This window comes from Peromyscus californicus, unplaced genomic scaffold (genome assembly GCF_007827085.1).
Source record: "Peromyscus californicus insignis strain IS unplaced genomic scaffold, ASM782708v3 Scaffold_4__1_contigs__length_199733344, whole genome shotgun sequence".
NCBI lineage: Eukaryota > Metazoa > Chordata > Mammalia > Rodentia > Cricetidae > Peromyscus > Peromyscus californicus.
This window is the reverse complement of record NW_026294562.1, coordinates 15,788,999-15,815,104: the sequence shown is the minus strand read 5'-3', so window position 1 is coordinate 15,815,104 and position 26,106 is coordinate 15,788,999. Positions and strand designations below refer to the sequence as shown.

At 47.7% G+C, this 26,106-nt stretch overlaps 1 protein-coding gene across 4 annotated transcripts in view; it reads left to right on the top strand.

Moving 5' to 3' along the window:
• Sufu (SUFU negative regulator of hedgehog signaling) overlaps window positions 1-26,106 on the top strand; it is a 108,869-nt gene that overhangs the window by 13,813 nt on the left and 68,950 nt on the right. For all 4 annotated transcript variants that reach the window (XR_008223086.1, XM_052761981.1, XM_052761982.1 and 1 more), the window contains exon 3: window positions 13,379-13,515. Coding sequence is in view for 3 of the 4 variants with exons in the window: in XM_052761981.1 (XP_052617941.1) it covers window positions 13,379-13,515 (137 nt within the window). In the remaining variant the exon portion in view is untranslated. The remainder of the gene's footprint in view (window positions 1-13,378; window positions 13,516-26,106) is intronic.

Here is a 26,106-nt window from a genome sequence, read left to right as displayed (position 1 = left end):
GGTCACGACCTCTTTGGGGGCCAAACAACCCTTTCACAGGGGTCACATCTCAGATATCCTGAGTATCAGATATTCACATTGCGATTCATAACAGTAGCAAAACCATAGTTACGAAGTAGCAACAAAAATAATGTTATAGTTGGGATCACCACAAGATGAGGAACTGTATTAAAGGGTTACAGCGTTGGGAAGGTTGAGAATCACTGTCTTAGAAGCTGGATAACAAAACGGGAAGCTGTGCCTCCTTCAACCTAGTTACTCTCCTGAGGAAAGCAGTGGTTTTTAAGCTGTCTTCTGTTGTTCAAATCTTAGATGGTCTTTTAATAAAAAGTGATATCAGGGTGAAAGCTGAAAGATCAGAAAAGTAGAGCAAGCCAGCCACTAGTTCTTATCTCTACGAAATCCTCAGCCTAAAGAGAGTGAGTTCCTGTTTCCTCACACCTTATATACCTTTCTCTGCCCAGATATTACTTACTGGGATTAAAGGCATGTGTGCTTCCCAGTACTTGGATTAAAAGCATGTGCCACCACTGCCAGCCTCTGTTCCCAGTGTGGCCTTGAACTCACAGAGATCAAGATGGATCTCTGCCTCGAGTGATAGGATTAAGGGTGTGTGCCACCACTGCCTGACCTCTGTGTCTAATCTAGTGACTGGCTCTGTCCTCTGATCCTCAGGCAAATTTATTAGGCTACACAATATATCACCACAGTCTTCCAAAGTGACTATCATTTTGCATCCCAGCCAGCAGTGAGTGAGGGTCACTTGGGAGGAGGAAACCTCAACTGAGAAAACACCTCTGTTAGATTGGCCTATATGAAAGGCTATGGGGCTTTTCTTGATTTAATTATTGATGTGGATGGGCCTATGCCATTTGGGGCAGTGCCACCCCTGGACAGGTGGTCCTGGACGGTACAAGACAGCAAACTAACTCAAGTGGTGACGGCAGTGCACTCCTGTAATCCCAGCACTTGGGAGGCAGAGGCAGGTGGGTCTCTGAGTTCAAGGCCAACCTGGTCTACAGAGTGAGTTTCAGGACAGCCAGGGCTACACAAAGAAACCCTGTCTCCAAAAAAAAAAAAAAAAAAAAAGAAAGAAAAGAAAAGAAAGAAGAAAGCAAGCAAACTAAACAAGCCAGGAAGAGCAAGCCAGTAAGGAGAGTTCCTTTGTGACCTCTGCGTCACTAAAACTAAAACATGCAGTTTCTGTGATTGAACTTGAATCACCAGTCTTGTACAAATGCCTTTGCCAAATGCTGAGCCACCTCACTGACCTAGTCCGTCCGTTCGTCTGTCCATCCATCCATCCATCTTCCTTCCTTTTTTTCCTTGGGGGAGGGGGCACAACAAGCTCTCACTGTGAAGCTTTGTCTAGCTTTGAACTCACAGAGATCTGCCTGCCTCTGCCTCCACAGCGCTGCGTTTAAAGGTGGCCCAGCTGTAGTTCCTGTTTCTTAAGGACATCTTGTTTTTAGGTTTTAGTGATTTTGAATGAAGCCAATGTGAACACTGTTTTTTATGTAGATTTTTGTGTAAATATAGGTTTTCCTTTTGTTTGGGGGAATAGGTATGGTATGCACACGCTGGATTGTATGGTAAAAGTATGGTTAGCTTTGTGAAAAACTGCCAAATTGTCTTCCAAAGTGATTGCATCGTTTTGCATCCCAGCCAGCAGTGAGGGCCCCTGCTTTATGGCCTCAGTAGTATTCAGTGTTGTCTGTATTGTTTTTAGCCACTCAGTAGGTGTGGGATGGTATCTCATTGTTTTAATTTGCATGTCTCTGATGAGACAGAGTTAAGCCTATTCCCCTGCCATCTGTCCCTTCGCTTTTGTGTTACCTTCTCCCTCTTCTCAGTCCCATACGTTCCTCTCTCACGCCATGAGTTCAGGAGTGCGGCTGCTCGGGTTTTCTGGCATATTTTCCTTTTGGTCTTTTATTTTATTTTGAGTATCCCATGCTGACCGTAAACTCTCTGTGGCCCACGATGACCTTGAACTCTTGGTTGTTCTATCTCTCTTCTTGAGTGCCACCAACACTTGGTTTACGAGCTGCTGAGGAGCAAACCTATGGCATTTTTCATGCTAGGTAAACAGTCTACCTATTGAGCTCTATCTCCAGCCCCACCTTGGCCGCTTCTGAAGCCACTGAGTGAGTGAGCTCCCTGTGAGGATGCTGGGAAGAAGGCATCTCTGAAGCCTTAGGTCTCTGTTGTAGCTGGAGCTGGATCATTTTCTTCATTGATAGAGAAAAACAATAAAAGACAGCTGACTCGGGGACATGTGTCCTCAGTCCCAAGGCAGGTCCCAGGGTGTCCTGAGTGTGTCTTCTGATACAGACTCTAGACAGACGGGATTGCAAACTTGTCCCCTCAGATCCTATTGGGCATAACTTTGCCCTTGGTGAGAAAGGACTGGACCGTGAGGTCCCAGCCCGATCTTAGACTCCCTGTCTTAGTTGAACCATCACCAAAAAGACAAAATCTCCAACTTTGCTGGCCTGGCCTTTTCCTGTCCACCCATTGCCGGTAGTCCAGCTTCTTTATGTAAAGAAAACATCATTTTCTCAAAGTTGGAAGTTAGAGCAGGAGGGAGGACCCGTAATCCTTCCACCTTTTGTTTGTGATCCTTTATTCTGACCCCTGGGAACAGTTGGCAGTGACTGCTGCCCCAGCTCCGTGTGTCCCTCATGGGGACCTGACATTGTCCAAGGCTTCCCTGCCACTGGCTCACCCTGTTCTCAACTTTACCTTGTCGACCACTGCTAGAGTTTGAACACGTGCATTTGTCTGGGAAGATGGCCTCTGCCTGTTGCCATGGCCTCGGGCCCCATTCATCTTTCTCCGGGTGGCTCCTGGTGCAGGGTGCTGGAGGTGCATAGCCTTGCTATGTTGTTGCCCACTTCTCAGCTAACACTGGCATCTTTTCAAGTTTTAGCTCAGATATATATCTTTTTTTATATATTTTTTTTCTTTTCTTTTCTTTTCTTTTCTTTTCTTTTCTTTTTGAAACAAGCTCTTATGTAGCCCAGGCTGGCTTCAGCTTACTATGAAGCCTTGAACCCCAGATCCTCTTGCCTTCATGTCCATGAGTGATGGTGTTGAAGATTTGAACTACCATGCCTGACTTTTTTTTATTATCATTATTATTATTATTTTATTATTTACTTTTTTTAAACACAAGGTCTTGGTCATATATCCTGGTGTGATAACTACTTATTAACTAAAACCCAAACGCTGGGCACACCTGTGAGGGATTTTCCTGATTAAATCATTTAAATTCACAGACATGGGCACAGATGCTGAGGTAGGTAAGTCCCTCTAGTTGCTGAAATAATTGACTACATGTTAGGCTAGTTTTTTGAGCCCTTCTATAGCACATAGAAAATCAAGCAATGCCTTGCTTAGTGTTTGGGCTTAGAAGAAAGATGACCCATTGCCCTTTCTGACAGGTCTACCAGGTGTTGGGCAGGCAGGCCCAACTAGTTTCTACCCAACATGTCCCTGTAGAGAGATGGACTTGATACCACCTCAGAGCCTTAGGTCCTTATGGCCACTGACCATCTCTTATAGAGGCCATGCTTTAGGCCTTGTGGAAAAGGAATCAGACGCTTAGAAATGTGATCAGCCTACACTTGAGGCTAGGCCAGCTGGCCATTTGACAGTGAGGACTTGGGGTCATAGCAGCCCCCTGGAAAGTGGAGCACGCTGTGTAGCTCTCAAAGAGCCTTCTTTCCTACTCCTGTTGTTCAGGGCCCACAGTCCCTGGTCTTAGAGTCAGCCTGGCCTCAGCAAGACCACTCAGATCAAAGAACTGTTCGTGATCTCCAGGAGAGACTTTGGTGCAATACCTGGTGCTGCTGGGAACCCTGCCTGTTACCTCAGGCCTTCCAGTGTGAGCCAAGAGGTCACAGCAGTGAGAAGAAAGAACTACTGGAGAACAGAGTCTGCCTCAGTCTTGAGGCCCCAGTCCGGCTGGCTGGTTTCACTTTCTGCTGGTTCCAGAGAGGCCCTTAGCACCTCTGAAAGCTTGGCTGGTAGAGGGGGGACCCTTAGTGAAAAGTGGCAGGTGGTGGCACTATGGTGCGCCCAAACTCAGTCTCCTTCCTGCTCTAGCATTTCCAAGATCAGGTTGCAGACACTGGATCCCCCCACCCTCCATCCTGGCTCCAGTCTGGAAATTTTTCATTCTTGTAACCAGGGGTTTTACACAGAGAAAGGCCTAGAGGGTAGGCAGCAGCTTGGCTTTTGGAGTTAGTTTTCTAGAAGCCATGGCCATGTGGGCCTGTAAGCATGTCATATAGTCAGGCTCAGAACCATCTCCGCTCAGCACCATCCAGTGGCTTCCTGTTGGACAGTCAAGTAAAAGCCATTGGCCATATGTAGCCTCCAAGGTCCAGGACCTTCCTTCCTTGTACCTCCTCTTGCGCTTCCTCCTTCTGCTCCCTAGTCTCACCACTCTGTGCCTCAAGGCCTTCGCACGTGCCTGCCCCTTGGGGAGCTCTGCCTGTAGATAGGCTCACCCTGACTCCCTCACCTCCTCAGGCATTCTGAAAATAGCCCATCGCTAAAGCCCTCTCTAGCCTCCTCTTTCTTTTCTTCTCTCTCTCCTCCTCCTTTCTCCTGTCTTCCTTCTTTTGAGGCAGGTTTCACTGTGTAGACCACGATGGCCTCAAACTCACAGAGATCCACCTTTCTCTGCCTCAGATGCTGGAATTTTCAGTCACTGCCATCTAATTAGGTTGCTTGTTGTCTCCACCCCCCTGTAGCGTGTTAGTAAATATATATGTATCTACTTTATGCATTGATGTTTCCTTGATGAATTCAGTACTCATTGAATATTGAACAAGGACTTTGGAGGCGGTTTTCACTCCACACATTCATCTCTTACAGAAAAACTCTCAGCTCCAGAGAGAATGTGGCCCAGCACCAAGTCTGTGCACTGAGCTCAGGAGAGAGCATTTCTTCTAATCCGACCCAGACTCTGGAGATCAGAAACTCTCCACGGCCAGGTCAAGCCTTTCTCTGGGGGTGATGTGTGATGTGGGTAAAGAAGCCTAAACTTGGCTTCGGGACTTAAACTTAGGTGAGGTACTCAGCATTGCACTCAGTATGTGGGGAGCTTTGGCCTGGTTCCGTGAATTTCTAGGGTACGTTATGGAAAGGTCTTGTGCTCTGTTCAGTGCTGGGGTACCTTGGAGAGTAAGACAGGCAGGGTTCCTGCTCTGCTGAGTCTTAGATTCTTAGAGGAAGACATGTGTAAATGTAGTGATAGTTTTAGAGAGTGCAGATGCTGGGTTCAGAATGGAGTGGGGGATGAAGTGTTAAGAGAGTAACGGAGATAAAGGTGAATGGAGAGGGAGAGGGCACATTTCACAGTGAGACCATTGGTTTGTGTGAAGCTTTGAGACCTGAGTGGCAAGGTGACAGCCAGGGCTGCCTTGTTGTACAGCTCTAGGGACACTGCTCACATTGTCCTGCAGTTGGTGCTCCCTGGAAGGGAGGGTGCTTAGAGCCCTGACCATCCAACTATGTGACAAACCTAGACAGTGAGAACTGCTACTGCCAAGTGGGAGCAGGTGTGACCTTGAGGCGCTCTAGGAACGGAAGGAGGCCAGTGTGGCACTGGAAACACAGAGGAAAGCTCATGGCTCTTTTAACACTGCTTATCTTGTTTGTTGCTTAATGTCAAGGTCTGATTGTCTCCTTGAAATGATGGGAATGCCATTACCACTTAGCATTGCTCAACTTTGACATGATGTACCCCGTGTACAGCACACACAAAAAGTACAGTCCTTGCCCTTGGGGAAATGAGATGCTGAAAAGATTGTGTCTTTGAATTACCCTGCTTCAGGTGTCTGGTCTTCTAAGGCACCTGGCTGTTCAGAGCCTTAGGAGATGGTGGGTGGACAAAGGGCCTCTGGGCAGATCTTCTGGCTCTTGGGCCAGCAAGAGGCCCTTGAGTTATCCACCTGTGTGCTGAGAGGCACACTTCCTAAATCAGATTGTGACTTGTCATCGTTGACTTAGCTTGTTGTCTTAAGTTTTAAAGGTTCTGGAAGGTTGTTGATTTAAGTCAGTATGAAGAATGGCAGCCGTCAGAATCCTTTTACTTTATTTTATTTTGAGATGGGGTTTCTCTGTGTTGGCCTGGCTGTCCTGGAACTCTTTGTAGACCAAGCTAGCCTCCAACTCACAGAGATCCGCCTGCCTCTGACTCCTGAGTGCTGGGATTAAAAGTATGTGCCAGCCGGGCGGTGGTGGCGCACGCCTTTAATCCCAGCACTCGGGAGGCAGAGCCAGGCGGATCTCTGTGAGTTCGAGGCCAGCCTGGGCTACCAAGTGAGTTCCAGGAAAAGGCGCAAAGCTGCACAGAGAAACCCTGTCTCGAAAAAACAAAAAACAAAAAACAAAAAAAAAAAGTGTGTGCCACCACCACCCGGTCCATGTCACAGTTCTTTTTTGGTGGGTGGGGGATGGGTTTTGGTTTTTCAAGACACGGTTTCTCTGTGTAGTTTTGGTGCCTGTCCTGGATCTCACTCTGTATACCAGGCTGGCCTTGAACTCACAGAGATCCGCCTGGCTCTGCTTCCTGAGTGCTGGGATTAAAGGTGTACGCCACTGCCCGGCCCGTGTCACCGTTCTTACTAGCTTGCCCAGTTGGTTTGGGGCAGCCGCTGGTTTGAGTGCTGTCCTCTGGAAGTGGTTGTAAGTTCAGGGAACAGAGTCTAGCAGATCTTCCTCCAGGGCAGGGCTGACTAGACCTCCACTGCTCTGTGGGAAAGGGTCTGCTGATCCTGGCCTTTACTTTTCTTAAATTCCACATCTTGGTCTGGGAAGGAAGCTCTTTGCTCCATGAAAGCCCAGGGCAGAGTTAAGCTCCTAAAGTATCGAGAGCAGGAAAGTTTGGCTGGATTCTTAGCTGAATCTGTCCTGGGAGCTACTGTTTTTAAACCTGAGGAATGCTGTGGGAATGTGGTCCTTGGCCTCTGGCAAGGCATCTCAGGAAAGGGCTTCTCCAGTGAGGCAGATACTTTGTCATGAATCTGATTGGACAGAGTGTAGCAGAAAGCAAGCATGTGAAAGGCAGAGCGAACGTTCTCAGCTCTCAGCGTGAGCGTGGTCTCTACGGCCCCTCAATTCCTTCTCTCCCTTTGCTGGGAACTGAACCCAGGACCCCTGGCCCTATGATGGTTTTTCTTTCTTTCCTCTCTGACTCCTGTTTGCCATCCCACCCTCCTTTTTTATTTTTTTATTTTTATTTTTTGAGGCAGGGTCTCATGTAGCCCAGGCTGGCCTTCAGTATGCTATGTAGCTAAGGATGACCTCGAACTCCTGATCTTCCTGCCCTTACCTCCCCAAACACTAGAATTACAAGTTCATGTTGCCATATCCAGCTTCCCTCTTTTTATAAAGATTGTAGAAAATGGTTTAATATAACTCAGAGTTTTAAAGAAGTCTTAATTCTAGAAGACTATTGCCATATAAGCATATCCAAAAAATTTTAGGTTTTTTTTTTTTTTTTGCTAAATTTTACTACCCAGTATAATATTGTTGTCACCAAACACTGTTTCCAAATGGCTAATGATATTATCAGTAATTTTGAATAGTTCAAAATGAAAGCATCCCCTCTGCTTATGTTTATTTGGTAGTTATTTACAGAATTCCACCATAGAGCACAGTAGCAATCAAAAAGTATCAGGACAGCTAGGGTGGCGGTGGTGCACGTATTTAATCCCAGCGCTCGGGAGGCAGAGGCAGGCGGATCATGGCCAGTTCCAGGACAGCCAACGTTACACGGAGAAAGCCTATCTCAGGAGAAAAAAAAAGTCTCAGACCAAGTTTGAGGGCTCTGGGAGGGGTCCACAGCCAGGAGCCTGGACAAAGCTGGTAGACTCTGACCTGTGATTCTTGAAGGGCTGTGTCCACAGAGCCCCAGAGTCCAGGAGTTAAGGAAACTTGAGGTGTGAGAGGCTGGGAACAAGCGGCTCCAGATAAGTCAGAGATGCTCTCCTGCCTGAGGTTGTATGGAGAATGTCCTTATCCCAGTGTGCAGATAAGAAACTGGGGCTCCACACAGCTAATAACTCCAGCTCCAAAAGATCCAACACTCTCTTCTGGTTTCCATGGGCAGGTGTACACACACACACACACACACACACACACACACACACACACACACACGAATGAAGAATGAATGAATGAATGAATGAATAAAAACACCAGCTCCTGTATATAATCCCATCACTGGGAAGTTAGAGGTAGGAAGATCTGAGTTCAAGAACAACCTCAGCCACATAAGAGCATATCTCAAAAAGGGGGAGGGGCACCAGCTGTGCTATCCAGAATCTGTATCATCACTCTACAAATCCCAGCTTCCTCAACTCAAAGGGTCATGAATTCTATGATGAACTCTAGGTGGGATGTCCAGTCTAAACAGGTCAGAAATCACTCATCCTGGTGACTTGCTACCAAGTCTCTCCATTTTTTTCCATTTCTGAATTATAGTTTATTCCAGATATAGTCAAGTTGACAACCAAGAATAGCCATGACAATCCACCCCTTGTCAACTTGACACACAATCAGTTGTCCTTATGTCATGATTAATTTCCAAATGAAAAACAATAGCCAGGTCATAGTTATGTCTAAACATAATGTAACTATCCCACATAAAATGGCAAACACATTATATATTTAGCATAGAGGCAATGTCCCTTGAGGGATATTTTTTCAGTATTTCAAACTTATATCTAATAACAAATGATATTCTTTTAACTGATGTTGCAACATATAATAAAGAAATTGAAAGAACATACAAGTATCTATACAAATACATTATTAACAAAACACAGTGGAAGCACTCATGTAAATTATAATCCTGATTTCTGCAACTGGTCACATGGCCTTAGATGGTATTTAGAAACACCTTCCTCTACAACCAATTCTGTATTCCTTCCACCCTCTGCAAGTCTCCCCATTTTTGAAATAAAAAGTACAATAAAAAGAAAGAAAGGAACTGGGGCACGTGGAGGTGAATTTGCCCGTGGGTTAGCCCGAAGGTGGGGGTGGTGAAGATGGCGTCCGTTCAGCTGGCCTTTGCAGCCTGTATTTGTACTGTTTCACTCTTTCTATTCCGTCTCTTACTGGGATTCTGGAGTGGTATGGCCTTGGAGTCCACCCTGGGGCAGCCAAGGGCCGAGGAAGCTGACACTGGGCTGTGGGGTGATGCCCTCACTGCCCAGATTTTCTGTTGCTCCTGGCAGACTTGCCATTCCGCCTCAGCCATTAGCTATTTATTTTTAATTTGTTATTGCATTGTGTGTGTGTGTGTGTGTGTGTGTGTGTGTGTGTGTGTGCACACGAGCGCGCACGCACGCACACACGTACAAGTGAGTGTGCACTGGCACATACACATCACAGTACCTGTATGGAAGTCAAGACAACTTAATGGGAGTCAGTTTTCTGCAGCATGTAGGGTCCAGGGATGGGACTCAGGCCATCAGATTCGGTGACAAGTGTCTGTAGTGAATCATCTCACTGACCCCTTATTTTGATTTTTGAGATAGCCCGCTATATGGCTGAGGGTGGTCTTGAACTACTGATACTCCTGCCTCCACCTCCCAAATTCTGGGAATATAGGAATATTCTGCTTTCCTTTTTCTTTCTTTCTTTCTTTCTTTCTTTCTTTCTTTCTTTCTTTCTTTCTTTCTTTCTTTCTTTCTTTCTTTCTTTCTTAGAGTGAGTAGTTGACTGTTTCGTATCTGCACGTTTTTCCATTTACTCACCTTGGCAGTAGGCTCCTGGATTGCCTTTACTGTTTGTGATTCCTCCAGCATTATTGGAAATAATGCTGCTGTCAACAGGAGTGTTCAAGACCTTGTGTTCAGGCTTTTGTGTAGATACCCGGCCATGGAATTACTGGTTCATTGCAGTAATTCTGTTTCAGTTTTTGAGAACAGCCATAATGTTTCTATACAGCTGCATTGCCACCAGCCATATACAGAAGTTCCACTTTCACGACCGTTTGACTTGATGAGGCGCCATTTACAGTTGTACCTGATAGTTAACAGTAGAGGCTCTATGTGGGGGTGCGGATGTAACCTGGATCCACCGTACCAGGTGGAGGCACACAGAGGGAGCCCTTTGTTTCTCAGAGCTCACAGGTCAGTCTGTTTCCTGCTACTTCCTGCTAGCCCTGGCTTTTAGTCATGCTGGTGTCCTAACAGAGCACCAGAAGCTTCTATAAGCGCCTACTTAGAGAAGACTGGGATTTTTTTTTTTTTATAAACTACTGGATATGTTTATGCCAAAGGCTTTTTTCCAAATACAAGATTATTTCCTTATGGTGAGTTCCCAGAACTAGTACCTGCTACGTTAAATAATAGCTGATATGGCATAAAAGCTTTTCAGCAGGGCTGGTAGGAGGCTCGGTGGTTAAGGTAGCACTTGAAAGCCTGAGAGTCTAAGTTGGCTCTCCTGGATCCGTGTGCGGGAAGGAGAGAGGGGGCTCCTGCGAATTGTTCTTTGATGACCACATTTGTGCCGGAAGTGTAGTTCCCAACACCCCCCACACGTGCACACACACATAGTGGATAAATCTTTTCTGTTTGTTTGTTTGTGTTTTGAGATAGGGTTTCTCTATGTAGCTGACTGTGTACCTTGCTCTGTAGACCCGGCTGGCCTTGAACTCACAGAGATCTGCCTGCCTCTGCCTTGAGTACTGGGATTTAAGGCGTGCGCCACCACCACTCAGTTTGTGAATAAATCTTAAAAAACAAAAGTTATGCCTATATAGGACACTTGTGGTGACTGGCTCTTCTAGGACTAGAGCTTGTTCTGGCTGAGTCTGTGAAGGCCCAGGACAGTAGGATGCACTACTGTAGACTTTATAAACACTGACATGTAGGCCACACTCAATTTCCAGAAACCATTTTCTTCAATAATTAATTAACCTTAAATGACTATGATATTTTTACTTTATAAACTTATTTTTTGCATATGTATGTAGTGTGTATAGTGTGGGTACGTAAGTATATGTGAGTTGGGGAGGCATGAACGTGTGTGTGTGTGTGTGTGTGTGTGTGTGTGTGTGTGTGTGTGTGTGAATGTATCTCATTGCTCTCATGTTTCATCCTAGAAGACATGGAAGACAGCTGTTCCCTTGGAGCAGCTCCGTTCTCTGGTCAGACAAACCCTCTTTGGCAGGAGAAGCCTCTGTATGAAATGGTCCGGACCAAGCCAAGCCCTTCGGGGAACTTTAAACACTGAATGATCTTGTTGTTTGGCTGTTATTGCCTGCACAGCCTGCTTTGAAAAAGAAATCTGACAGGCCCAGGTCATGTGTTTATCCTAAGGCTGGCCCATTCCAAACTCATGTTTCAGAGTGACGAGGTTGTGTCCAGCCGTCCTGGTGGGTGGTAATCAAACACAGGTGGGAACCATCTGCCTAGCTCAGCCCCTCCTCCTCAGCCGAGGGAGAACTGGCCTGCCCACCACAGAGCTGGCTTAGAAAGCACCCTGTGTGGAGACAGATGGTGTGCACATGTGTGTGCATGAATGCACACTCATGCATGTGTGTGCATAGAGCCCTCCTCAGTGAGGAGATGTGGTGTGAGCATAAATGGCTCAGTGACTTCTCTCTCTGCACCCATGGATCCTCTCCATTGTGCGGTCTATAACGCATATGTTCCTTTTAGTCTGTTTCTCACGTTTTTGTGGTTAGAAATCATGTGTTTTCCTTGGCCCAAGATGAGAGCCCTGGAACAATGGTCTAATGCACTTTACAAAGCTGTCTCTAATTGGTGGTGCCCTAGTGACCCATCTCCCTGTGTGGAGCTTTGTTTGGTTGATTTCTGAGACAGGGTCTCACTGCGTAGCTCTGGCTAGCCTCGAACTCACTTGGCTCTATCTCTCCAGTGCTGGCATTAAAGGGTGCTTACCACCGTGTCCCAGCCTTTTCCAGAGCTTTAAGTCAATCTCCTAGAGCTCTGGATTTTCACCCTCTTCCAAACCTGAGGCCTCTGGGAGGCAGTGCATCTTGATCACTAGCTATTCCCACAGATTCTGTTTGGTCTTGACCCCAGCAGGGCAATTCATCAAGGAAACAAATAGTGTAAATAGTGTCACTTTAAGCAATTTCTGACCTTGCCTCCAGGAACCCATGTGTACCCTCTAAATGGATTCTGCATCCACCTGGTAACCAGAAAACTAATCAAACCACGCACACTTCCTTGAGTGCAGTTGGATTTGACTGTGATGATTTCTGAGGATGCAGCTTCTCAGAGGTGCTCTCTCCCACAGTGGTGCCTGGGGCTGGTCTGCTGGGCCTACCCAAGCACACCAAGTGGAAGCTGTGGCGGCTCTCGGCAGTGTCTTTCTACCCAGTCTCCCATCCTAGCCTCTTGGGGATGATGACAAAAGATACCACGAGGAAGGAGTTCCAGGGTTGAACACTGATTGTGTCTTCGGCTCTCAAGAGGTAGAAGGAAGGTGTTGGCTGTCATTTTAGTGTATGGTTTGTGTTTGTATGCTGGGGAGTTTACATGTGTATAACCCTTGTGGTTCCTGTTTGGACAAGATATAATTACCGAAAATTACATGTACATATTTTAACTCTTAGCCTTTCTCATCCTGGCAGGCTTTGAGGAGCTTTTGGGGACTCCTCCCTGGACACTTCCCTCACCTGAGTAGGTGTGGCGCACACACACACACACACACACACACACACCCAGGTTCTGCTCTTGAATAGACATCACTCCCCTCTCTGGCAGTCACCTGTGTCAGGGACTTCCCTGAGACTGCACTGTTCTCCTTTGGGGTCCAGTGACTGAGGCATGCTCATGGAGGGTTAGAGCGAGTAGTGCTCACTGATAGGGTGGTACTGGCCTTAGGAAGAGGGTGGACCCACTCAGTATTTGCAGTCTGCCTTGGGACTTGTCTACAGTGCTGACTTAGGAGACTAGTCAGTGCAGCTAAGAATGGTGTCCCTGGAGGTGGAGAGGAAGAAGGCCACGTCTTCCCCAGCACACAGCCATACTGTTGGATCATAGGACATGTATCCTTAGCAAATTCAGTGGGTACTTATTAGCAGTTTGAATAAGTGAGGAACATAAGATTTTCAGTAGTGTTCTGTCATATAAAAGGAAGGTTCTAGAAATCATAAAATCTGGAACTTATGACTCAAGAGTACCAGTGTAGAAGTTTGACTGGGCCAACATCATACATGTACACCCTCAGCTCACTGGAGGGTAAAGCAAGCTTTGGAGAGACTTCTTCACCCTGGCATTCCCTTTGAGTTGAGGAAATCCTGTGGAGGCCACCACACAGAGACTTTGTAGACTTTGTCCTGTGGTAGTTAAACTGAAAATGTTTTCATTCCTTTCAGGTTTACAGGAACAGATGGACCGAGTGGTTTTGGCTTTGAATTGACATTTCGTCTGAAGAGAGAAACTGGGGAGTCTGCCCCACCAACATGGCCAGCGGAGCTGATGCAGGGCCTGGCTCGATACGTCTTCCAGTCAGGTAATAGCCCAGAGGCTGGCGGGTCTGCTGGTCCTGTGCCCATCGGCCTGGTGGGCTTTGGGAACTTGCAGGTGTATTCTGATGTCTACAGAGTGCTTTCATGGGTGGGAAGCCGTGTGGACTTAGCAGAGACTCGGCCAGTGTCCCAATAACCTAAGGCTTTGTTGCTGTCTGTCATAACTAGCCTGTTCCCTGTTCCCAGTGGCCTGGCTGTCTCTGTGTCTATTTCCAGCCCTCAAGCACATAGGCTAATCTTGGCTCAGCCTGGGAGAATAATAGGGACTGGAACTTGTTCCTTTCCCTCACAGGGTGGAGAGGATGCTAAAATCAGAACTGAGTTAGATTATTCAAATGCCCTCCAAGAGGTTGGTTGTCCTTTGCTCCTCGTGCCCACCGGGGACTGCTGCAGTGGATCTTGGGTAAGGCCTTTGTGCTGGAAGTGATGCTCTTACTTTCTCAGCTCATTCTGCCAGTCTCCTCCAGCCTGTGAAGGCGTCATAGCTCCCGAATAGTGCAGAGAGTTCCGAGTATTTGTGTGACCTAGATTTTTCTATCTTTGATTTGGTATGGCCTCTCCCCCTTCACTCTTCCTCTCCATCCTTTCCTTAGTATACATAATGGCCTTGACCAGCCTGAACCCCACCTCTCAGCCTCCAGATGCTAGGATTACTGGGTCACACCAGAGGGGGTGGGGAGAGAGAGAAAGGACATAGGGATTGAATCTGGGGTCTTGTACATAAAGGCAAGAGCTCTGAAACTGACCTGTATCTAGCATACTCTATTCTTTACTTTGAGACAGGGTCTCATTAAGTTGTCCGAACTCACTCTTTAGTCCGATTTCAGGCCTGTGCCACCAGGTCTAACTTTCAAAATAGATTTTTCTTTGTTGTAAAATTTGATCTGCTGTGGGAATGAGGGCTCTAATGATGAGGTGTACGCCACTTCTTGTTAATATATTCATTTTTGTACCTGCTTAGGTAGATAGAGATGAGGGAAATGTAAAATGCATGTTACAAAATGCTAATAATGTCTAATGTGAAGTAATTTTGACATTATAATGCAAATCATTATTTTATTTTGCCTTTTTTGGGGGGAAGAACCACAGAGTCTTATATATAGCCCAAGCTGGCCTTGAACTCTCAATCCTCCTAAACTGGTTAAAACGGATGTCAGGGGACTGGGGACATGGCTCCATAGGTAAAGGTGCTTGCTGCCACCCGGCCACCTGAGTTTGATCCCTGGGACCCGTATGGTGGGGGAGAGCCAGCTCTCAGGTTGTCCTCTGACCTCCATATGTATGCTAGGGCATGTGCCCACACACATATACATACAAATAAATGTAATTAAAAAAAATTGTGAGCCAGGCAGCAGTGGCACATGCCTTTAATTCTGGCACATGCCTTTAATTCTAGCACTTGGGAGGCAGAGGCAGGCGGATCCAGGACAGGCACCAAAACTACACAGAGAAACCCTGTCTCAAAAAAAAACAAACCAAACCACAACAACAACAAAAAAAAATTGTTAAGGAGCCAGTGAGATGGCTCGGGGGCAAGGTGCTTACTGCCAAGCCTGAATTTGATCCCTGGAACCCAGATGCTGAAGAGAACCAGCTCCTTCAAGTGTTCTCTGACCTCCACATGTATGTCATGGTGTGCATTTTCATCCTCAGTAAATAATGTGTTTTAAAAAAAAAAGTTTTTAGGAGACAGGAACTCAAAGAATCACTCTACAGATTACTTATTTGTTGATAAGAGGAAGAAGAGGGACCAGAGAGATGGCTCAGTGGTTAAGAGCACTGTCTGTTCTTACAGAGGACCTGAGTCCAGTTCCCAGCACACACAGGGTGGCTGACAACCTCCTGTAACTCAAAGTTCCAGGGGATCCAACTCCCTTTTCTGGCCTCCATGGGCTTTGAGAACTCATGGGTGTACAGACATATATGCAGGCAAAATACTCATGCACATAAAACAAACAAACAAAAAATACATTTGAGAGAGAGAGACAGAGGGACAGAGGGACTATCCTGACAAAGGAAGATCAGAACGGATGTCTCCTTTGAAAGGATCAAGTTCGGCCACACTGATCGCCAAGTGTTACTTTGTATCTCTCTGTCCATGCTGTACATGGACAAGCCAAGTAGGAGAAGGTAGCTGAGGAACACTTTTCCAAACAGGTTGAACCCAGATCCAAGTAAGTTGCAGCCAAATGTGGCCACACTGTGGGACATTCTACAGTGCACTTTCCTAGATTCCTGTACCCAGCTAGGACTGTCCCCAGTTCAAGGAAACTTGGTGGTTTACATGCAGTGTTTGATCCTTGATTCAACCCTGGGAGAAAAAGGTCGTTTGTAGGACAGCTGGGAAAAGTGAATGTGACTGTGTGTTAGACATCAGCATTGCACCACAGTGAAGTTCCTTGTGGGGTTGTGGGGTTGTATAAGATACTGTCAAAGGCTGAAATGACTGTGGATAAAATACTAAATGATTCAGCAAAAAAGTAAGATATGTGGGAGAAAGCAAGTGTGAAATGTTATTTGTGGTCAAGATGGAAGGTGTCTGGATATTCATTTTACTCCTCACTTCCCTGTAGGAAATGTTTGCACTGAAAGTCGTGCCTCTTCCCTAAGTGTGTGTTGACCACTGTGTGCCCTCCAGTCCCTTCTGCACCAGTGGCCCCCACAGCTTCCCCACTGCTGTCAGTCGTGCCTGCAGACCCCACCAGGCACTTCAGAACAACAGGGTGACTCCACTCTTAACGCGTAATACCCGGCTTTCTGGTTTCCGGACTGTCTATGACAGCATCGTACTTTTTAAGTAACAGGTAAATCAGGCAGTGGTAAATCACACCTGTCTTCCCGGCACCAAGGCCCTGAGCTGAAGGCCAGCGTGGGCTGTATAGTGAAATTCTGCCTCACAACAAAACAAAACAACACCAACCAATTAAATGGTTAAACAAGTCTACTTCAAGTGCTGTTTTGGAACTTGGCAGAGAATAATAGTGAGTTATTGAAACACAGGAAAGTGATGAGAAGCCAATGGTCCCTGATTTTAGGCTAAGGCCTAAATGGTGGTGAGGACAAGAGCTGAGACATTAGTGTACCTGTGTGCCTCTAACACACAAAGGGTAGCACCAGGTTTTGGCTTTTTGATTTTATTTTATTTTGTGTTTAGAGACAAAATCTCTCTATGTAACCCAGGCTGAGTACTCGACATTCTCCTGCCTTAGTTTCTTGAGTGCTAGGCCACTATATCAGTTTAAGTACTTTTTTTTTTCTTTTTCATACTGGGGATGGAGCACAGGGCCATGTCAGCCTTACATGCAGAAGACAACATCGAGAAGGTTAGTAACACGTTTAAGATTACGGCTCTCCTAGGTGTGAAGGCAGGACCTGAGCCCAGGCAATGAAGGAAGTACGCTTTACCTGCTAGTGTGCTGACAGGAGCTCTGCGGACATCTGGTCTACCTGATGTCGCAAGCTGTACAATGAGAAATTTGAAACTCCTCTATGTGGATGAATGCTGCTTATTCACATGGCCATTCTGCTCTGGGATAGCTCGTCAGGGTCAGGCAGCACTGATGCTCAGCAGGGTGACAGTCTGTAGCTCTTGAAAAACAGAGCAGGGTAAGAAAAAGCATTTATAAAATCTCCCAAACCTCTTAAATATGTATCTTTTATTTTTAAAGCCTTGATGTGTGCAGCTGCATGTGTGTGGGTGCACATGTGTGTGGGTGCACATGTGTGTGGGTGCACATGCGTGTGGGTGCACATGCGTGTGGGTGCACATGCGTGTGGGTGCACATGCGTGTGGGTGCACATGTGTGTGGGTGCACATGTGTGTGGGTGCACATGTGTGTGGGTGCACATGTGTGTGGGTGCACATGCGTGTGGGTGCACATGTGTGTGGGTGCACATGTGTGTGGGTGCACATGCGTGTGGGTGCACATGTGTGTGGGTGCACATGCGTGTGGAGGTTAGAGAACAACCTTGGCTGTTGCTCCTCAGGAGCCATCTGCCGAGTATATTTGATGACGTATTTTTATTTTATGTGTACCTATCTGTGAGTGTCTGCATGTATGTATGTGTGCCACATGTGTGCCTGGTGCCTTCAGAAGCCAGAAGAAGGCATCAGATTTCCTAGAACTAGAGTGACAGCCTGGTGTAAGCCACCATGTCGGTGCTAGAAACCAAATCTGAGTCCTGTGTAAGAACAGCAAGTACTCATCACTGCAGAGCCATTTCTGCAGCCCCCAGGTTATTTTTTGAGTCAGCGTCTCATTGGCTTGTGGCTCACAGAGACTGCTGGGCCAGCAAGCCCAAGCTCTGCCTGTCTCCTCCTTCAAGTGATGGGACCACAGGTGTGTGCCACCACATCCAGCCTTTTCTTCTAACTTTTTATTCATGAAAAATTTATGTACAAAGTGCATGTGTAACTGTATAGCGTGATGAGTCTCCACAAACTGAACAGACCCACATAGCCAACACCCAAAGAGAAATCAGCTGGTCCTCCGGAGTCTGTGCACGCACCTGTTGGTCTCGTCCCACTTGACTCCCAGCACCTTCTCCCCCTCCTTCCTGCCGCTGCTGCATGGTTCTTATTTGATCTTATAGGCCTGTGATCTTAGGATGGTATGGAACCAGGCAGGGGTGGCACACACCTTTAATCCCAGCACCTGGGAGGGAGAAGCAGGTGGATCTCTGTGAGTTTGAGGCCAGCCTGGTCTACAGAGTGAGTTCCAGGACAGCCAGGACTATACAGAGAAACCTGCCTCAAAAAACCAAAAAGAAAAAAAAGGACTGCATGGATCAGCAGGCTGGTTTGCCAGGTTGTGGTGGTGTGTATTTGGTCATGTCTTACTTGTGCCTCTGCCAGATGCCTGCCTAACAGACAGTGGACATTTGGTGCATTGTCTTGCCCTAATGCAGAAAATCAGCAGTAGTGATACAAATACAATTGCTTGATTTGTATATCACATTATAAACCAAACTTGGATCAGATGTTGTGCTGAGATTTTTTTCTTTAATTTTTTAATTTTTTTTTAAGATTTGTTTATTTATTATGTATACAGCATGTATGACTGCAGGCCAGAAGAGGGCACCAGATCTCATTACAGATGGTTGTGAGCCACCATGTGGTTGCTGGGAATTGAACTCAGGACCTCTGAAAGAGCAGTCAGTGCTCTTAACCTCTGAGCCATCTCTCCAGCCCCGAAATTTTTTTGTTTTAAGACAGGGCCTCACATGTAGCCCTGGCTGTCCTGGAACTCACTCTGTAGACCAGGCTAGCCTCAAACTCACAGAGATCTGCCTGCCTCTGCCTCCCAGATGCTGGGATCACACCTGTCTGTTCCTTGATTTTTATGTAGTTGATTTGGGTACTTGCCTTGGAAATCCATAGAGACCGATCTCCCCTGAAGCTGTGAAAGTCTAAAATCATCCTTGAGGTGCCTCTGAGTCTTGATTCCACAGACCCATGTGAACCTATACTCACACCCGATATACAACAGATTTTGTGTAGTTGATTTGGGACTTGCCTTGGGAGCCCTGTTCTAAATGCACTAGAGTCAGTGGGGGGGGGGCGGGGGCGTGTAGTTAATCGTGATGCAGACGCTGTAGTGTGATTAACTGCTCTTCAGACTGGATTTTAGGCTGCTCAAGCTCTCAGTGGAGCATGCTCAGCTGCTGATAGAACCTCTTCTTGTGGTTTGTAGCTATCACTAATTCCTGGGTGATACACTCTATCAGGGTCACACATGATCATATTATACAGAACATGTGTGTTCTTTGCTTGATACATCCACAGATAGACCTGCATTTGTAAATGGCATCAGAATTCTGTCTGATGGCCTTGCCTCTCTGTTCCGTCCACTCTAAACCCATTAACTTCATACAGAGCGCTCCACCCTCTGCCCCACCCAGCTGCATGTGAGGGCATGCCGAGCACCACAGTCAAATGACTGTTGAGACCTGCTTTTCCAGATCCAAATGCCAGGCGGTTTTAGCACCAGGCCAGAGTCAAGCAAAGGGAAGAGGGGTGGACTCTGGTGGGTGTAGAGTGGGGGGCAGCAAGTGTCCACATCAGGCCATCACACCACAGTAGGCAGCCTTGAAGTCTGCTCTGGAGTAACTCAGCTCTGGCCGGCCCATTGGAAGGTTTGCTGAGAGGTCGGAAGCTAAGCCGGAGAGAAAGGGCAGCAGAAACGTGACTAGCTAGGGAAGGAGCTTCCGTAGATGGCAAAGCCTTCCTGACTCTATTTGGCTCCGGTAACAGGGACATGCAGGGTTTCAGGCGTGACTTAATCTGTGTGCTCAGTATCTGCTGGGCCGTGGTGCTGTGTGTTGGTCTTGTCTTACAGAATGGCATTTATCAGCCAGAAGTGATAGCAGTATTAGTCTACTTCCAAGTTCTTGATCTGCAGAGCAGTAGGTGGACAATTTTTTTCCTCCCAACACTTCTGTGTTAGTCCTGGGAAGGGATGCAGCTCAGTTCCTCCTGGGTCATTTGACCACCGTTGTTGGTGGCAGTAGTCCAGGTATAGCACCAGAGTACACATAAGGTCCCCTTCGCCCTTACTTCTAACCACGGAGAGTGGAGAGGGGATCCCTTAAGCCAGAGGGTAACTACTGGCGGAGGAAGTAGGTGTGGCTCTGGCTGGCAAAATCAGTTGTTCATGGGGCAGTAGAGACAGCTCTCACTCAGCTCAGTGGTCGTGGTGTGCACTGGGAAGTCAGTCATTAGAAGAGGTAGAGTTAGAGCTGACTCCTCCTGTTCTGTCTCCTTGCATCTTATGGGATGTCCTGACAAGTGACTAGAGTGCCTGATGAGGACACCTTGTACAGAATCACCGGAAGAGGAGCTGATCCCGCCGGGGTTGGCTTTTGTTGGCACTCTGGCTGAGGACCTCTTCTCTGGCTCGTGCTCTGCCCGCCTAGGACTTGGTTGCCTTTTTAAACCAGCTCTCTCCTATTCTGGGGATGGTTGCCATGGCTCATTGATTGCCCCTCAGGTCTACAAACAGTATGATCAATGTTTCTTTTCCTTTTGAAGACAGGTCTGTAGTGTAGCCACAGGGAGGGACTGGAACCTTCTGTGCCGTCTAGCAAGAGAGCAAGCTGTTAGAAAGCAGGGCCGGCCGCACGCCGGTCTCCGGCTCCTCCCCTTGTGTCCGTCACTTTCTGTTCCTGGGACAGAGTCACCTGGAGAGAGGAGTGGTCTGCTTCTGCTTCCATCTCCCAGAGGAAGGAAGATGGAGCAGGAACATGGGACACCTTGGTCTCGAGAAACAGCCGGAGGCTAGAACCAGAGGCCACCTAACCCTAAAGGCTTGTTCCTAGCCTCCTCTTGCCACCAGCTGGGGACTGTTCACACACAGATGCCAAGTGGAGCATTCACTTTCAGGTAGCATCAAAGATGCTGTGACACAGCCAGGAGCCCCTCACTGGAACCAGAACACCATGGTGTTTGGAACTCCAGCTATCACAATCGTGAGCCTAATGAACCTCTGTGCGTTCTAGGTTATCTTGCTATAACAACACAAAGAGACTAAGGCAGGCAGCAGGGAACAGGCACCAGATGGCCAGAACAGTGTCTACCACTCTTCCCTGCCTGGGGTCAAAGAAACCTTGCCTACTGGTCAGGGCCTGGGACAGTACAGAAGTATCTTCAGGAAAGAGAGACTGTTCCAGTCACAGGACAGGGCAGCTGTCATTTCGCCTGCTCCTGCAGATTTTGAGTCCTTTGGCAGAGTCCTCTGGAATGTCCTGGAAGGTTTTTATGGTGCACACATCAGTACTCAGGAGTAGACATTTGAACGTCTGCCTTCCCTGTTCTGCAGCTAGGTTCTCTTCCTTCCTGTTCACTTTTAACTGTTTGATCAGCTTGTTCTTTCTTCTCAGATGGCCAGTGACAGCTCTTCTTGCCCTGCCCTCTGGGTTTCATTAGGAGGAAGCCCCCACCCCCACCCCGTCCAGTTCTGCAGGACCTGATTCCTGAGCTGTGCTTTAGATTCCACAGGAGAGGGTGTCTGCTCGCAGTTCAGTCACTGTGGGTCTTAACCCGAACTTGCAGGCGGTTTCACTGAGTTCTTAGGAAAAGCACAGTCCCTTCCCTTGTGATTGACACAGCCTGCTGCTGTTTGATGGCAACCTCATGACAGTTGAGACTCAAACAGGGAGACGGTAGTGGTTCCAGCAGGGACCTTTTCCTGAGCTGCCAGATCGGGGAAAGGGACCCATTGAACTGTCTGTGGTACCGGTAGACTGGCACCACACGGTTGGTTTTTAAACATTTCTTCTTCACTGTATTTATAAGTGAAATTACAGCAGCCAGGGCGTGGCGGCAGGCACATACCTGTAATCCCAGCACTTGGGAGGTGGAGGCAGAAGAATCAGGAGTTTGAGATCATCCTTGGCTATATAGTGAGTTCAAAGCCAGACTGGGCTGCATGAGACCCTATCTAAAAAACAAAAACAAACACATAATTAAAATAAAGAGTTATTTGCTGGGCAGTGGTGGTGCACAACTTTAATCCCAGCACTGGGAGGCAAAGGCAGGCGGATCTCTTGAGTTCAAGGACAGCCAGATCTACACAGAGATACCTTGTCTTGAAAAAAAACAAAAAGATAAAAATAAATAGTTGATTTTAAAACTCAAACAGATATGACCTTCAGAATTCTCCGAGGCTCAGCAGCCCCGTGCATGTGCCTCCAAGAATGTCTAATGAGCCCTGTTTCACATGCTGTGGCTTCTTGAGCCTCCAAGGTTCCAGAGGAGGGAGGAACAGGTGGAAATGAGCGGTTTCCCTCCTTTGGGTTACTTTACCTGTGTGCCTGCTGTGTGCTGGGGCCTCTAAAGATGCTGGGGAAGCCGAGGTGAGAGAAACAGGATCCCATCCCAAGGTGGAGACAGTGCCCGCAAGATGGAGTGGATGAGAACTGATTCTGTAGAGAGGAGGGGCAAAGAGCTCCAGAAACGTTGAAGCGGCGGCATGTTCCAGATCACAGGGTCGGCAAAGGACAGACTGGAGGCAAGAGGGAAGAGAAAGACGTTTTTGGCAGAGAGAAACAACAACATGTGTGAGCCCTGGAGGAGGGAAAGAGCCTTCCTCAGCCAGCTGAGAGGGAGAAGAAAGGCGCAGGCGGCATGGCTGGAGGTGCGGCCTGGATGGGAAAGTGCTGGGCCTTGAGGCAAGTCAGGCCTGAGTCTGGATCTGATTCTGGGCAGTGGAAAGCTACAAACGCCTTTTAAGGAGAGAGGGGCCAAAGGAGGAGCTTGGAGACTGAAAACCTTGTTCCTTTTAGTAAGATGTGCTTGGATTTGAGGTATACACACTTTGATTTATTTTTAAACATTTTATTTTCTGTGTATGAGTATTTTGCTATGTTAGTAAGTGCATCTCATGCATGCTGAGTACCCTAGAGGCCAGAAGAAGGTGTCAGATCCTCTGGACTGGAGTTGCATATGGTTATGAGCTGCCATGTGAGTGCTGGAAACAACCCAGGTCCTGTGGAAGAGCAGCCAGTGCTCTTAACCACTGAGCCATCTCTCCAGCCCCGTCCCTGCGTTCGAGAGTGGTTCTCCCCAGAAGGTGATGAGGCCGTTGAAGGTTAAAGCTGAGCCATCACCTGCGGATTGCTTGCTCTGTCATCCTTGTCCTTGGGAACCTTAGCTCAGGGAAATGCTTCCCCCAAACTCTAACCACTGAGGCTCTCAGCCTCCTCTCTCTCTAGGTCTTGTGTGGTTCTCACCATACCTGTGTTCAGCAGCACAGCCCAAGGTTGGTATTCCAGCTCCCTCCCAAGGGCATCAGGCTCTGCTTCCCCACTCCCCACAGGTGAACTCAGAGTCCAGTCCAGGGAGACGTGGCCCTGCCGCAGTCCCCAGCCTCCTTGCTTGCTTCTCCCTAACGTTCCATATGTTGTGTGCTGTTGCTGTCTGGGCCGCAAGTGAGTTCTGCAAGGAGATGCTCTTACCGAGGAGAGCTGGAGCCCTCTGCTTCCTGACTTGGATAAGCTGCCCTCGTTGCCCCAGTCAGCTAACCAAAGCCAAATGTGGCTGCCATCTTATATTAGCATCATTTTTCTTCCTCCTAGTCTTTTTGATTTTCCTGACATTTTCTTTCCCTTTGGCTGATTTATCCTCTCTTCTGGTTGCTATGGATCTGTAAAATATTTCCCCTTTCATCTGTTAGTAATACTGACCAACTGCAAGTCAAAACACTTTCTCTGCGTTTCCCAGGATTTTAGATTAATAGCTGAAAGATTGCATTCCTACCCACAGAAGGAAAACAGGTCAGTCCTCAGAAACGAGTGTGTGCTCCAAAGTCTAAGTGCTTTAGCCTGAACTAATAAATCCAAGCGTTTTTAGGGAAGACAGAGCAAGGTTGGCCAGTACAGCGCGCAGACCGAGCTCTGCTGGCCACCTGCTGTGCAGGGAGACCGGCCTGCAGGCCTGCAGTACCCTGTCCATGCCCCGCCAGACAGCTGCTTGTGCCGCCGCCATGACAGAAGAGTTAAAAGGTTGAGGGTGGGGCGTCCAGTGGTAGAGACAGCACTTGTTTCACTAGTGTGAGGGCCTGGGTTCAATCCTCAGGCTCCAGAAAAGCAAACAAACAAACAAACAAACAAACAAACATTCCATGGCCTGTGAAATCCACAAATACTTAGTATCTGGCCACTCTCTGAAAAGCCTGACTTTTCAAAAACTTGGAAAATGTCTTTCGCCTCTGATAATACCCAAGTGCAGAGGTGGCTGCCTGGAGGCTGAGGTTGCTGAGGCTCTGAGAATAGAATTAGCTGCCTTCGTGTCCCAGCCACCAGCACCACGGCCAAGGGATCAGTGTAGCCTAGTGCTTCCCTGAGGAGGGAGGGAATGCGTCTCCTGCTGAGCTGCTGTGGGCACTGGGGCAAATTCCTCGGCTTCCCAGGCCTGTGTCCTTCTTGCAGACCTGGAGGACCTCTCGGAGCTTTAGGACAAAGAAGCTGTTTAACAGGCATTAAACTGGGGTGGTTCACCCTTAGGCTGGGTCTCTCATCGCTGATCTCCTGTGGTTGGCTTTGATGATCATGACCAGAGGTTTAGAGAAGACTGTGGAACAATGTTGCAGCGCCCCAAGTAGCAGGTTTCGTGGGTTCAAATCCCAGTTCAACCAGCTGAAATGCACAGAACCTTAGGTCAAAACTGTATTTCCCCATGATATGATTACTTCGCCTGAGAAACACAGTTTTAGATATGGGCAATCCTGGTACACTGCCTGGGAGAGCACACACACAAAAACAAATAATAGTGTTCGTGGGGATTTGTTTGGATTGTTGCTTATCTGGGTTTTTTGAGACAACCCAGGCTGGCATCAAGCTCATTGTGTAGTCAAAGATGATTTGAGCTCTTGATGCCCCTGCCTCCACCTCCTGAATGCTAGGATTACAGCTGTGTGTTACCACACACACAGCTTGGAAGCACTCTTAAAAGAAAAAGAAGCCAGGTGGTGGTGGCGCACGCCTTTAATCCCAGTACTTGGGAGGCAGAGGCAGGTGGATCTCAGTGAGTTCGAGGCCAGCCTGGTCTACAGAGTGAGTTCCAGGACAGCCAGGACTGTTACACAGAGAAATTCTGTCTCAAAAAAGAAAAAAAAAAAAGAAAGAAAAGAGCACAGTGTGGTGTATCGGTGGGTCCCAGTTCTAACAGTGTGGTGTATCGGTGGGTCCCAGTTCTAACAGTGTGGTGTATCGGTGGGTCCCAGTTCTAACAGTGTGGTGTATCGGTGGGTCCCAGTTCTAACAGTATGGTGTATCGGTGGGTCCCAGTTCTAACAGTGTGTCCTCTCGGACATGTGGATGATGAAGGAGGGTGGTCGTAGAGGCACGGTAGTGTGATGGGAGGGTTAGGGGTCTTTTCTACTTCCTTTCTTGTAATTGCCATGTTGAAATGTTCTACCGAGATGTGTTTTGTTATTAGAAAAACAATAACATGAAAACAGACAAGGACAGCTGCTAGCCTGGTCCCTTTCTTCCAGCTCTCTAGGAGGAAATGACAGGTTAAGCCAGTCACAGCCCTGCCTGGGATCCCTGGAGTGGAACCCACAGCCAGTCAAGCCTGCCTTCTTGCCTCAGGGGCCAGACCCAGGGGCAGGTATGAGCCTGCCCTCGAGTTCTGATGAGGTCCTGGTAGTATTTCTGTCTTATTACAGAGCCCTTTCCAGGAAGCTTGAACCAGAAAGGAAGAAAAGAAGGTGCTTTGGTGCCCCTCCGGAGAGAGGGTGGCATACATGCTGTCCCAGCTACTCAGGCAGCCAAGGGAGTAGGATCACTTGAGCCCAGGAGTCCAAAGCCGGCCTGGGTAACACTGAGACCAGGTGGGCTCCACGACAGCTACCGGGGTCCTTTTCTGTCTGGTGACAGTAGCCCCATGGACAGCACATTCCTGGGGTGCTGCTCTCTTCTGAGCACTGGGCCCACCTACCTCCAAGCACACTTTGTGTGGATTTGTTGCCTTAGGATAAGAGGATGCTGTCAACTTTCACTGGATGTACCTGGATCCTCCCATACTGAGCAGTGTGATTACCTGAACTCTAAAGCCTTGGTCCTTTCCTGCAGAT